Genomic DNA, 14584 nt, shown 5'->3' with positions numbered 1-14584 from the left:
AAAACGTATCTTTTTGAGAGAGTTGTCTCTCACAACATATTTGGGTTCTACACGTGTGGATCTCACATACTGTGAGAAGGTAGTGTTATGAAACCGCCTCAAGAGATACCCTCTAAATAGTAAGAAAGAGAGGAAAACTAAACAGAAAAAGAGAGCATGGCGTTTTTACCCACTATGACAAGATCTCAACCAATCCAATTTGAATGGGAATGAAGTTTATTAGTTCAAATTACATGTGATCCTCCTGACCGATAGAAATAAATCATACTGAATTTTAGTGACCATTTATAATCATGTTAATAAGATTTTTTTTTTTCATTAGCTGGGATGAACACGTAGATTTAGCTGCCCCCAAGTCTGCCATCAACAAGAATAGATGACAAGTAACTTTCATTGCCATGGCTTGTATAAGGTTTTTTCTTCATTTTAAAATATAAAATAAGAGAATAAAATTATTCTTAGTTTCTTAGTTTTTTCTTTTTTAGAAGGGTTGGTTGGTTAGTTAGAGTTGATAAGAGCAATATTTCTCTAATAAAGCTAGAGTTACAGTTTTTTCTTTTTTTTCTTCAAAAATTATAGATAATAAAAATGATGTTAGTAATAGATCCGGACAAGATAATAAAAATGATGTTAATAATAGATCCGGACAAGAAACGCTAATCACTAATTCAATAATAACAGTTTGTGAAACTTTTTTTTTTTTTTAATTTATTAAGAGAATCAGCAGTTGACTTGTGAAACTTGGGAAAAATTCTGTATCATCACTCATATTCCTCTTTTTGTCATTCATAAATATTGAACAGAATAGAGGTCTCGGTTTTTGTATATCCCACTCCCACCGTGCTCACCATATGCCTCGTTACGGCGTGGGACCCAACATTTCCCCACACTGTATGAACTATGAAGAATGAAGATTAAAGCCAAGGTAATTAATTTAAACTATTAAAGGCCTAGATATCTCCTCAAATACAATAATACAAGCATCAATATTGTACGTGCAGAATTAATTCGCTTGTAAACATCAAACAAACAAATCAATTCATCAAATATGTTAGTTTTTCTTTCTTCCCCTTTTTTGGCAAATACCAGATTCAAAAAGCACCTTAGTAATTCCCGCACTAAAAGATTTGGATCTGATACCTGGCTCCGCCTGTGAAAGGATATAAAGTCCACTAATTACACCCATTCAAGTCTTTCGTAGAAAAAAAAAATCAGAATTTTTAAGTCTCTTCTAACAGCATTTGTCAATTCTAAAAGCTGTTAACAAGAAAAAACGTGGGGCGTACATATAGTTGTCAAATTTGGTGGACCGGCCCTTCCTGGAGCCCAGTCCCTAGCAAAATTCTGGTACATCTTGTCTTGAATGACTGGTAAGATATACACCTCTAATGTAATAATCAACCTTTTATATTTGAACATAATTACGGTAGGAAAGCCCAAATACCTAATCTAGACATATTCCCTTTTTTTTTTTTTTTTTTTTGATAGGTAGACATATTCCTTTAGTTGATCTAAACACACACTTTAAATGGAAAAGTCACAGCATCAATACTAGTCCTTAAAAGTTGCAAAATGCCAAATCACAGCTTTATGATTAAGTTTCTGTCATTTACCTTCATCGATAATCTACAATCAGAATTGGCAAACTCAGTTCACCATCACGCACAAGAATCACAAGCTTTGCACTGCCAATTGATAACTAACACACTGGATTAAGAAAAGATTGCCAAACAATGATGATGTAGAAGAGAATTCATGGTCCATCAATATCAGTGACATGGCATCCAAAGGGTACCCTAGGCTAGGGTACCCTAGGCTATTGGTGTAATTCCAATGTGTGCACACAGAAAATTCTGCTTCTGAAAGATTATCAAATAGAATAAAAGGTAAACACCCTGCTTTTAACAGATTATTTGTGTTATTAAGTTAAAATCTTCATTACGATGGAAGTAAACAAGTCAATTTGAAGTCAAGAATAAAAAGGTTAAATTTAATAAATTGTAACCTCCCCATTTTTCATAACAGGAACAACCTGTTCAGAGAAATGCAGAAACCATTTTCCCAGTGAAGGGATAACTTTAAGGAATATTATTATTCTTGTTTTCAGTTGACTTTTGTCCACAACATAAACACATAATAGTATATTGTACTTCCTGTGTTATTTTATTTTATTATTTTTTTTAATGGGTACTTCCAGTGTCTGCAAGCAATCAAATCTCTTTAGGTCATGCGCCCATCAAAATCACTTCATCTATTAGATTAAATAGAACCCCCCACCCTCTTTTGTCATACAATGATTTGTTTTCTTTTCTGGATAAATCAAAATATACAACAATTATTGTACCATCATCATATTTTAATTGTAGTTTCAATAAAGTAGTCTTCTTTTGTCACCCGTGAATTCTATATATAGTGACAGGTATCAAATAATGATCATATTGTATAATACAGCTATTATTACATGTTCAAATATTATCATATTTTAAGATCCTCAAAATTTCAGATGAAAATTTTGCTTTGTAAACAAATGAAAAATATATAAGGGAACTTTTGTGATTGACAAATAATGTGACACACTTCTAGCAAAAGATTGGCAGAAAATAATGCTAATGTGGTTTCTTTCTAAAGGTAAATTACGTATTTTGTCTCTATCCTTTACACCATACTCTAACCTTTCAATTTAGTCACTAGCCTTTTATTTCCGTGTCAATTTAGTCCATGCCATTATCTCTTGAATGGAAATTGCTGACGCGACTAATAGTCAAAATAAAAAATTAGTTTCCATTGATGTGGCAATAAACTAATTTTTTATTTTGGCCATTTACCATGTCAACAATTTCCATTTAAAAAATAACAGTAGTGACTAAATTGACAAGGCACTAAAAGGTTAGAGACCAAATTAACACAATTGAAATTGAAAGGCAAGAGACAAAATTGAAATATGGTGTAAAAGATAGGGAGCAAATACATAGTTTGCAATTTTTTTTAATAATCAAAACACAAAGGTACAATAATACTAATTTAGTATCGGCTGAATCTGGAAAGGCTTTCCAAACTATCAGAGACAGCAACAGATTGTGGGGAGCCAATCACAACAGGTGAACAAGATGGTCATGGGATGGGAAAGGGGGCTGTGTAAAGTTATTGTAGAAGTTTTAACTATCACCTTAATTCATAAAGGTGAAGGCTGAAGGTTCAGGTCACAATTTACCAGGATACTGATAGTCAAGCCAAACAAAATAGGTAAAAATAATAACAAAATGGGTCATGTTAATGGATGCCCTTAGGGCAATTGTTAATAAACCATAAACCATAATAGGAAAGTTTTGACACCACTTTCATGGAAAATATAAAAAGCTATCAACAATATTTATTGTTTTATTATTCCCCCAATAAAATGTTTCTAAAAATAGCTCCTAAACCAAAATATAGTAATAAGGTTAAAATGCTTGCTACATACATCCTCACTCTTTGTGTATACATATAGTTCTATTTTTTAAAACCAAAAAGAGAAGAAAACTAATGTATGTATTGCTATCTGATTTCAAACAATTTCAAGATAGACGTAAACACCGTTTAACAGACATCCCTTATCAGTAATCGCATCTTAGGAAGCTAGGGCCTTGCCATACAAATGTATGATTACAAATGCACCCACCTGCTTACCATAAATTGGATAAGACATGTTCATGAAAGACTATAAAACAAAATATTGCTGCAACTATTTCCAGTTATTGAACACAGTGCAGACAATTGACCAACAATGCAATAGCCAATTTGGTCCAGATTTATTTGCAGGCTTTTGCAAGAACACTGCTTATACGTATAATCTAGTTTGTGCCTGTGTTGCTACTACTGACAGTTAAAACAACTTTTGTCTGTGAGGTTTAACCCAAGAGCAGCCATGCAAGTTTATAATATATACACTCATATTTATTTTTTCCCTTTTCGGATTTCTTACACAAGAACACACATTCAAAAACGCTCATTTTTCTTTCCTGGTATTGAGAGAGTGGTTACAGAAACTTGCATATTATCAAATGATAACTAAGAGACAACCAAAAGCACGAGATCACACTGGTAAAGGCATATGGCTCAAAGGTTTTAGGGTCCCAAATATAATTATGCAAAGGCTGGAATCTAATCAGAGGCCACTTCAAGATACGAAAACGCAAGCAAATCTGCTTTGGCCTAAACATGAAAAAGTTAAGAAAAAGAATAGGAAAAAGCTATACTAAACATGACTGATAGTTGGGGCAGGCAAAAATCTCAAAAGGGAATTGCCATCATCCAAAACTAAGTAACTAACGACAAATCCAAGAAACCATGCTAATAGAGAATATACACTGGTATTTGTTTAAAAGTTTCTCTCCACTCACCCAACTCTTTTTGCCTTTTACAGATGGTACCCATGTGTGAATGAAACAAAAAACAGTTCAAAAATTCATTGGTTTACATTGAGACCGAGCGAATGCCAAAGTTTAAAGACTATTTCCACTAGTATTCAACAAATAAACTAAGCAAAGTGCTAATATTCTCAGAGGGTATGACATTGAAAAATAAACAAGACCAAACTGAGTAAATATTATTTACATTCAGAAGAAAATGGAAACATATTTCAAATCTAATCCCACTACCAAACAAACATCCAAAAGTTCATAAGCAACTTTAAAATGCACATTAAAAAAAGAAAAAAGAAAAAAAAAAAAGCATACCGATTCGATTTGATAATCAATCCAAAACGGAATTATTTCGGCCAGAACCGGAAGCTCCACCGGCACTTGCCTTCGCCGTCTTCTTCCTCTCCTCTTCGTATTCGGGATCATCCGTAGGAAGCTCAAACCTACAAACCGGGCAAGAATTCCGGGAGCCGAGCCAAGGCACGATGCAATCGCCGTGGTAATCATGACCACACGGCAATTTAGTGGCGGTTTCGCCAATATTGACCATGTCCTTACATATAGCGCAGACTGAAGCCTCCATCTCCGACGCAATCACCACCGTCGGTAAAGCCGAGACGGCCGATTTTGAAGCAGGCGGCGCGCCTCTTCTTGCGCCGATATCGTTCTCCGCTAAGGCTTGCAGTAACGCCTCGTAGCCCTCGGCGTCGACGTAATCTTCAGGATTGCCGACGTACCGGTCCGAATCAGGGACTTCGAGGCGGAATTCGATAGAGGTGTCCTCCAGGCCCATGAGAATCTCGGCCCAATCCAAGATCCGGTTACGGCCGCTCCGTGCCCGAGGCATAACGTCCTGGATCCGAAGCCGAAGCAGATCACGCCGCCTTTGCCGTTGTATTTCATCATCTTCCTCTCTCTCTTGCCGATCTCGATTCTCTTGGTCCTCGTTATCAGATGAGCGATCTTCGTCCTCATCTTCATCTTCATTTCCTTCCTCTTCCTCTTCCTCGTGGTTCTGAAACTCGGTGCTGTTCGGATCTTCATCCTCTTCATCGTTATACCATCCATCAAGCTCAATCCTGAGGAAATCGTCGTCAGGCGAATGGTCGCGAGGAGGAGGCGGAGGCGCGTCCTCGTCACGCGCGGCCTGCGCCATCAAGCGGAGAACCTGAAGGAATTGAGAGCCGAAGGTTGGATCATCGACCTGATCGGACTCTCCAGAAGGCGGAGTCGATGGAGAGGGCAACGTGGCAGGAAGCGATTCGACGAAACCGTCCTTGCACTCGTTGCAAATTGGCACGTTATTTAGGGTTTCGACGGTGACGCGTTTTTCGCAGCTGTAGCACCAGTACTGTGAGGCTTCAGTGTCGGTCACAGACTCAGTCGAAGTCTGGGACTCAGGCTGTGTTTCGGCCATGGTGTTTCGGGGTTTTTTTTTTGGGTAGTCCGATACGACCGAGATAGACCCGGTACGATTGTGGAGAAGAAGAAGGAGCGAAGAAAGTGAGAGAGATTAGATTTATGAGGACTAGTACGTTGAGTGCGTCAATTATGTGAGAGAAAAAGTGTAGATGTAATTAAGGTGATTGTTTGCCTTGGATTTGGAGCCGTTTGATGTGAATAATAAGTGGATGATGTGGACTTGCAAAACAATCTAACGGTACACGTTTAAATTGGTTATCGTCCTTAGAATCTATTGGCTTTTGAGTATTGACATTAACTTTTTTTTTTTCATCCTTTTATTAGTTTTATTATATTATTTTTATTTTTTAAGAATTTCGTGGTACTAAATAAAAACATACAAGTACTGAAAAAAAAAGGGGGGGGAAGGGGGGAGGGGGACCAGGGCCAGCCCGATCTAAAGACCATCCGCACCGATAGGTCCAAAATTTTCCTTCTATTTTATAATAAAAATCTTTTTTTTTTTTACATAATTATTTTTATAAAACATCCACTCTATTATACACCCAATTTTATTTAAATAATTATTTAATTCATTTTTTTTTTTAATTTTATCTTTTTATTTTTTGTCATTATCTCTCTATCTTTTATATTTTTCTCTCAATCTCTTTTATCTCTCAAACTTATATTTTGCCTCTCACACTCTCACTTTCTCTCTTTCTCTTTATGGCCTGTTTGAAAGTTTAGAAAATGAGGAGAGTAGAAGAGAGTAGTGGGGAGGAGAGTAGAGGAGAATGGTTCCCCTTCACCTTGTTTTGATGTTTTTAAAATTAGTAAGAGGGAATAGAGTAATTAGCCCTTCCCCTTATTTGGATGTTTTAAAAATTAGGATGGAGAGGAGAGGAAATGATTAAAATAGACAAATTTACTCCTATTTGAAAATGGACTTGCAATATTGGTTTATTATTAATTTAGAAATGGTAAATTGAGAAATTTATCTAGTCAATAATTTATCTACTCTACTCTCCCTTCAAATCTCTCCAATTTGGAGGAATTAAAAATGAGGGGTTAGAGGTGGTTGAAACCCCTCCAAACCCCTCTAAACTCCTTCCCCTCCTTCCTTAAAAAATTTTCAAACAAAGTAATTGAATTACTCTCCCTCCCTCTACTCTGCTCCCCTTCCTTTTTTAAACTTTCAAACAGGCCATTAATCTCTCAATCTCAAACTGGATTCTGTCTCTCACGCTTTCTCTGTTTCTCACGCTCTCACAGTCAGATTTCCTTCTTTATCACAATGACCAATCTCCTCCACAAGCAGTGATCTCTTCCATAAGCACCGATCCACCGATCCAATTGACCTAGAAATGCTGATCTCCACCACCGATCCACTTCCGTTGACCCACAAACGGCATCTCCGCCTGCACCACCAATCCATAAGCTATCTATTGGTTTGTCTGTGTGGGTGTGTTTGTGTGTCTCTATGTTGGATTGTCCTTGTGGGTGTGTTGCTCTATAACATAGGAAAAAGAAGATGAGGGAGAAGAAAAGAAGTTGAGTTCGTTTCAAAGGGAGAAGAGAGAGAGAGAAAGAGAAAGAAAAAAAAATGAGCCAAATTGGAAAATTAATAAAATAATAAGATGCAAAGCTACAGTATGCACGGTTACTGTAGCAAGTTTAGATATTTACAAAGTTTTACGTGGTTTGATGCAAGTGTTTTTTGTGCTATGTTATGTAATTTTTTTGTACTTTTTGTATTTTGCAATGACTGATGAAATTGCTCTAAACTAGGTTTTCTTTTAAGAAATAAATAATAATTCAAGGGTAAAAACAAGATAAGGCATCTCTTAAGCTCGAGTAAAGCATCTCTCTCACTTGTGGGTAAAACACCAGTGGAACCCATATGTTAGTGAGGGAGAGTTAGACGTATATGAAAATTTCACATAAAAAATACACTTACGGAGAGTATGTGAACACAAATTTGGTGCCACAATTCTTATGTCATCGATTATGAGTGATGGAGAAAAAATTATGAATTTCATATGAAAATTATAGGCTATCACTCACTATCAACCACATCAAAATCAAAATTTTAATAAAATTTGTAAATGTAGAAAGAACTGAAACTCATATAGTTTAGTAGTTATGTTGGAACTTGAAATACAATGGTCCCATCTTAGCTATATGGAAATGGGATTGGTTGAAAAAATGCGGCAAAATTAATAAATTATACCCTATTATATTGTAGTAGTTAATGCGTAGCTAAAATTTAATTTTCATATTTACAAAGGAGTTAATGGCTAGCTAAAATTTAATTTCCATATTTAGTGTTTATTTGAAAACAGCTTATAAGTCATTTTGTTGAAAGTACCATAGATAAAATGTAAAAATTAAATAAAATAAGTAAGTGACTTATGTGGGACTGACGAATAGTAAAAAAAAAAGTAAAATTAAATAAAATAAGTAAGCGTCTCACATGAGGCCCACAAATAGTAAAAAAAATAAATAAATAAATAAGTTGACTTATAAATGCATCCCAAACAAACATGTATAAGAGTTGGAGGTTGCATTTTATATCAGTTGTGTAATGACTAATAACATGCACAAGCCTAGCTAAAGTAATTTAATAGGAGCTTTCAAGTTTCAAATTTTGAAACCCTTCATTTACCCAATACATACAACAAAGTAGGTGGAAACCTCTAGACCTAGATGGATTCAAGGTGAACTATGACGGATCAATTTTTTCAAAGCAGGATACAGCTGGAATTGGAGTAGTGATATGCAACTCAAAGGGAGCTGTCATGGCCTTTCTATTGCAACAAATCACCCTCCCAGCTACGGTTGCTCAAGTTGAAGCTTTGGCAATTAGAATAGTTATAGAATTTGCTTTGGAGATAAGCATCATTCAAGCTATTTTTTAGGGGGACTCGAACATTATCTTCAAGGACCTTACAAGTCATGAACCTTCTTTAGCTTTACATGGGCATTTAATTCAAGAGGTAAAACTTCTAGTTTCTCTCTTCTCTCGCGTTAGTTTTGTATGTGTTCGCCATCAAGAAAATAATGTAGCCCATGTGTTGGTTAGACAGGCAATTAATTCACCCAATTTAACTTTTTGGATGGAAGACGTACCACTAGACATTCTACATGTTGTTTAGGCTGATTTAGCCTCTTTGATTAATTAAATTCCAAGTTTTCATAGCTCTACATGGGCATTTAATTCAAGATGTAAAACTTCTAGTTTCTCTCTTTCGCATTAGTTTTGTATGTGTTCGCCATCAAGAAAATAATGTAGCCCATGCGTTGGTTAGACAGGCAATTAATTCGCCCAATTTAACTTTTTAGATGGAAGACGTACCACTAGACATTCTACATGTTGTTTAGGCTGATTTAGCCTCTTTGATTAATTAAATTCCAAGTTTTCATTCTCAAAAAAATAAAATAAAATAAATGGAAACCTACCATTTCTTCCATTTGCCTAAATGCTTTAATTTATGAATGCAGAGGTAGTTTATTGTGTGCCTAAAGGCTTTAAATTATAAATGCAAATGCAGTTTATTGTTTGTGTGTGTATATATATTAATAATAAACTTTACAAGTCGAACCAACTGAAATCCAGTTGACTTATTTTTTTATTTGAAAATAATAAATTTTACAGGGTAAGCCAACTGGAATCCAGTTGACTTATTGTAATCAATGCATAATATGTATGGCATAAGTAATGAATTTATATAAAAGTAATGTATAACTTGTGGGTTCCAGTTATCATTAGAAGCGGATGCCATAAATTGAAACTCTTAAAAAAAAAAATTCATAATGTGCGCGCCAAAAATGAGGCTATGGGGGTTGGGCCTCACTTGGGCTCACAATATACTTGTAAGGTGGGCTAAGGATTTCCTACTTTGGGTTGTTCTCAGCACCAAGACCCAACAGACTTGCTTCTCACTCTCACCCTCTTTATCACTTCTGCTTTCTCTCTTGTATTTTCTAGTTCACCCTCTTCCCAGTTTCTTCTCCCATTTGTTCAACCCCCAATTCTTCCTCTGATTTTCATATTTATAGTCAAGAGTTAGCGGGGAGTTATGATTACTCTTGTGGTTAGTGGAAAAGAGGTCCAATGTCGTTAACTCAAAGTGGGTGTTTAGTTGGGAAAGGGGTGTGGTAGAAGTGGCATTGGAACTGGTTCCCACTTCAGTATAGATGCTCGGCAACGATACTTCCCAAGGCACTACCGGGCATCTGAAAGACAACTCCCCCGAGCAATTGTCTTCTTACCCGAGAAGTGGTTCACCGAGCAAGGCCCACGTGGTGATGCTAGGTGTGTGCTAATTGAGGTTATTTACTCATTGAACTTTGAGGCAGCGTAAGACTTGGGCTTGTAGCTATTTTGGGCTCAGGCTTGGGCCTTAGGTAGAAAGGGGTTGGCATCGTTGGCCACACTGTTGAATCAGAATCCAAGGCCTAAATGGGTCTGGGTATCACAGTGCCATACATTAGCCCCTCTTGATTCGTGCTCGGCTCTCGAGGATGAATCAAGGAATCCAAGAGACAATAGCTATCCGAGAAGCTTTATGGGTGGATATTGGACGATTTAGAAACCCATTAATGCGCTCTCAAAAAGCGTGTTGTACCTGCCCGTTTGGTTTAGCTGTCATCATTACTTGATGGTTCGTGAACCGAGGTGGCGGGCGTGTCAGTTACCATAGGTATTTGTAAGGTTTATTGCCTCATTATTGCTAATTAAACGTCACTCACTCCTTCTTGGCTCCTATAAATAGTTCATCCCAAATCATCCTTTCACTTTTTCACCCTCCATCCATTGAGTTTCCTCTTTGCCTTCATCTGTGTGCTTATTCCTCAGTCCAAAATCCCTTTCTTTCCTAGAGCCCAAAGTAAGTTCTCTGTCTCTTTCTTTTATTTTAGTCTCTTCCTTCAGTTTTTAGAGTTTAAGATGGGTTATGCTTACCTTCTAAACACTAAGGTGTCCTTAGCCACTTTTAGGCAAATGTTCAACATCCCTGAGGATGTGGATGTGGCGTACTGCCACGAAAGCGAAATCGCTCTCCACAGAGGGGCTAATACTGCTTTTTTCCCTTTAATGGCAATCCTAGAGGGTGGGGTTAGATTTCTCGTGGACCCTCTTTTACTCAATACTCTTAGGTTTTATGGGTTGTGTCCTGACCAACTTCCCCCCAACTTTTATCGGGTAGTTAGTTATGTCAGTAGGTTTAATAAGATATTCGGTTTGCAATTAAACCATCATGATATAAACTTCATGTATAGTCTGTGTGGGAATAAGAAAACCAACTATTACTTAAAAGTTAGAGATATGTGGGTACGGCTAATTTCATGCTCACCTGATTCTAATAGGAATTCTGCCGGGGAGTTTGTTCGGGTGCGCGACAACTGATTTGCTGATGAAATCTCTTGCCCTCTCTCGTGGCACGAAGTGGGTTCGTATCGATCGCCAACTCGCTTTTCTTTTTGCTTATGATTGTTTCACTTACGAATACTAACTCATTGTATTTTTTTGTCGTAGACAGAAGAGTATTTACCCAAGATCTTAGAGTAGTGCACGTAAGGGACCTGAATTTTGTACTTAGGTCCGAAATATTCATTCATTGTGACTGGTAGCTCCGAGCGTCCCATTTAATTCTCGGTGTAGAACCCGTGTATTCTACTTGGCAATCCTTCAGCCAAGCTTTGTTAGTTGACAGTCCTCTCCTATCCTATATTGACGTACAACACTTGAACTTCCTTCCTCTGAGATTGATAGTAGGCGAGGCTCACGACCTTGGTCCACGATACACTTGTTCTGATGAACTTGCACCGATACAGGACGAATAGGCCGATTGTGTGCCTCAACACCGCCGAGAACAGGCACATGAGCCCGTTCAACCTGAAGCCCCCGTTCAACCCGAGGCCCCTATTGAACCCAAGGCTTTTGGTGAACCCAAAGCTCCTGTTCAGGACACCGAGGAAGCAACTGCTGAATTTATTAGCTCCTCTAAAACCGAATCTGATCGAGGTGAAGACATGGTGACATGAAAGACGATGACCGTTAGTTGTTTCGTACCCGGCACCCAGCCAGCCGCACAGCAGCAACCATCTTAGGGCCGTGGTCAAACTCTCCCTCTTCCCCTTCCTTCTTCCGGCCGATCTTGGAAGAGGCAACGTATTGCCAAGCAGACCCCCATTGGCTTGGGTGACGCGCCCACAAGGACTCCTCCCCAGCCATCAAGAGGCATTGTCGTCCAGGAGCCAATGGCTCAGACCGGGACGAACGTGGCGTCCACCTCCCGAGTTGCGCCAGAGTGGTAGCCTACATTCCAACTGGACGGCAAGCCTCTTCCAACGATCGCGAGTGTACGGGTGTGGGATAAAGGTGAGGGGGGGTCGTGTTGCCCAAAGTTTGGCACACGGCCTCCTTTTGCCCGAGGACGTGCACGCCTTTGAGGATGGCACAAACAAGCCCATGGGAAGAAGGTTGCAATGGCATACTATTGCGGTAATCTCTTATTTTTTGGTTTACCACTAACTTCTGCGCACATTTTTTCTGTTTTTGTACTTATCATTATTGCTTCATCAAGCTGCTCAATTGGCTCATGTACTCAATGGGTGGCTAAAGAAGCTTGCTGAGGTTGTCGATCGGGAGAAGGCCCTTAAGGACGTGGTCGAGGTAACCACTAAAGATAAAACCAAGGCTGCTACAACTGCAGAGAAAAAGGCCGCCGCGTCCGAGAAGGCTAAAGTGGCAGCTGAAAAGAGATCCTTGAAGCTGGAGGTTAAGCTAGGGGAGACCGAGCTAAAACTAGCGGAGGCTGCGAGTATGAACATTGCACGGGCCAAGGAGTTGGCTGACTTAAGGGCAACTCTGGAGGCCTGTGAAAACAAATGGTATAATAAAGGATTTGCTGATGCGGAAAACTCTGTAGAGCCTGTCATCCAGGAAGCTCAGAAACTAGCTGTAACGACCCCGCCCCAACTATGTAGATATTGTCCGCTTTAGGGTCCATACCCCTCACGGTTTTGTTTTTCCCCAGGTTGCGCTGGGGAAAAGGCCTCTACACATTGAAGGGATATCATTCTTTATAAACACATTCTCATGTGCTTCCCTAGGCGATGTGGGATTCCATGGAATGCAAGACCCTCCTTTTTGGGTCACTACAATCCACCCCTCTTACGAGCACACGCGTCCTCGCGTGTGGGACCCACACTTCCGGCTAGGGCATGGCTCTGATACCATAACTATAACGACCCCGTCCCAACTGTGTAGATATTGTCCACTTTGGGGCCCATACCCCTCATGGTTTTGTTCTTCCCCAGGTTGCGCTGGGGAAAAGGCCTCTACACATTGAAGGGATATCATTCTTTATAAACACATTCTCATGTGCTTCCCTAGGCGATGTGGGATTCCATGGAATGCAAGACCCTCCTTTTTGGGTCACTACAATATCTACACAGTTGGGACGGGGTCATTACAGTTATGGTATCAGAGCCATGCCCTAGCCGGAAGTGTGGGTCCCACACGCGAGGACGCGTGTGCTCGTAAGGGGGGTGGATTGTAGTGACCCAAAAAGGAGGGTCTTGCATTCCATGGAATCCCACATCGCCTAGGGAAGCACATGAGAATGTGTTTATAAAGAATGATATCCCTTCAATGTGTAGAGGCCTTTTCCCCAGCGCAACCTGGGGAAGAACAAAACCATGAGGGGTATGGGCCCCAAAGTGGACAATATCTACACAGTTGGGACGGGGTCATTACAGTTATGGTATCAGAGCTATGCCCTAGCCGGAAGTGTGGGCCCCACACGCAAGGACGCGTGTGCCCGTAAGGGGGGTGGATTGTAGTGACCCAAAAAGGGGGGTCTTGCATTCTATGGAATCCCACATCGCCTAGGGAAGCACACGGGAATGTGTTTATAAGGAATGATCTCCCTTCAATGTGTAGAGGCCTTTTCCCCAGCGCAACCTGGGGAAGAACAAAACCATGAGGGGTATGGGCCCCAAAGTGGACAATATCTACACAGTTGGGACGGGGTCATTACAGTTATGGTATCAGAGCCATGCCCTAGCCGGAAGTGTGGGTCCCACACGCGAGGACGCGTGTGCTCGTAAGGGGGGTGGATTGTAGTGACCCAAAAAGGAGGGTCTTGCATTCCATGGAATCCCACATCGCCTAGGGAAGCACATGAGAATGTGTTTATAAAGAATGATATCCCTTCAATGTGTAGAGGCCTTTTCCCCAGCGCAACCTGGGGAAGAACAAAACCATGAGGGGTATGGGCCCCAAAGTGGACAATATCTACACAGTTGGGACGGGGTCATTACACTAGCTTTCGAGGAAGGTTGGTTGGCTTTCCTACAAGCCTTGGGGGTCCCTAAGGACTCTCCTCTAAGGGATCCCAGTTAGATCCCCTTCCCGAGCCCTTCTCCAGCCGTGCAGAATCCTCTGGGGCTTATTGATGAAGAGGAGACGACAAGTATGAAGGAGCTGGTGGAACAAATTAATTCCCATGTGAAGTTGGTTGATGTGGAAGTTTCTAGTAACCCCCGTGCTGGCAACCAACCAGGCGAAGACATCCAATTTCAACCTTTCATATCGAACCAGCAGTCGCTCGAGACCGTCGCCCAGACGCAACCCGCATACCCCACAGTTTAATTGCCGAACCAGACTCCTTCTATTTACCTTTACTTTCCTTTTATTTAAGTAATTTCCTTTCTTTAGTAAGTTTTCCTATGTCACGGGATTGTGGTGACAGAACAATTATTTTTGCCGGGTTAAA

At 39.7% G+C, this 14584-nt stretch overlaps 1 protein-coding gene across 3 annotated transcripts; it reads right to left on the bottom strand.

Moving 5' to 3' along the window:
• Positions 1 to 929: 929 nt before the first annotated feature.
• Positions 930 to 5947, bottom strand: LOC126712423 (E3 ubiquitin-protein ligase CIP8). 3 transcript variants are annotated; one of them, XR_007651110.1, is made up of 3 exons: positions 4716 to 5947; positions 1614 to 1685; positions 930 to 1150 (listed from the first exon to the last, which is right to left on the bottom strand). XR_007651110.1 is itself a non-coding variant. In XM_050411744.1 (2 exons), exon 1 carries the CDS (start codon positions 5815 to 5817, stop codon positions 4732 to 4734), a length of 1086 nt encoding a protein of 361 aa, XP_050267701.1. In that variant the 5' UTR covers positions 5818 to 5947; the 3' UTR covers positions 930 to 1150; positions 4716 to 4731. The 3 variants fall into 3 exon arrangements, 2 of the variants coding, with proteins under 2 accessions (XP_050267701.1, XP_050267703.1); XM_050411744.1 differs by lacking the exon at positions 1614 to 1685; XM_050411746.1 differs by lacking the exons at positions 930 to 1150; positions 1614 to 1685 and adding an exon at positions 1843 to 1859.
• Positions 5948 to 14584: the final 8637 nt, after the last annotated feature.

Source organism: Quercus robur, chromosome 2 (assembly GCF_932294415.1).
Source record: "Quercus robur chromosome 2, dhQueRobu3.1, whole genome shotgun sequence".
In the NCBI taxonomy this organism is placed as follows: Eukaryota; Viridiplantae; Streptophyta; class Magnoliopsida; order Fagales; family Fagaceae; genus Quercus; species Quercus robur.
The sequence above is the reverse complement of the archived record's forward strand: the minus strand, read 5'-3'. Positions and strand labels throughout refer to the sequence as shown.

Bases quoted from the DNA above. Each gene is read 5' to 3' on its own strand.
- LOC126712423 (XM_050411744.1), bottom strand. From the start codon at position 5,817: ATGGCCGAAACACAGCCTGAGTCCCAGACTTCGACTGAGTCTGTGACC.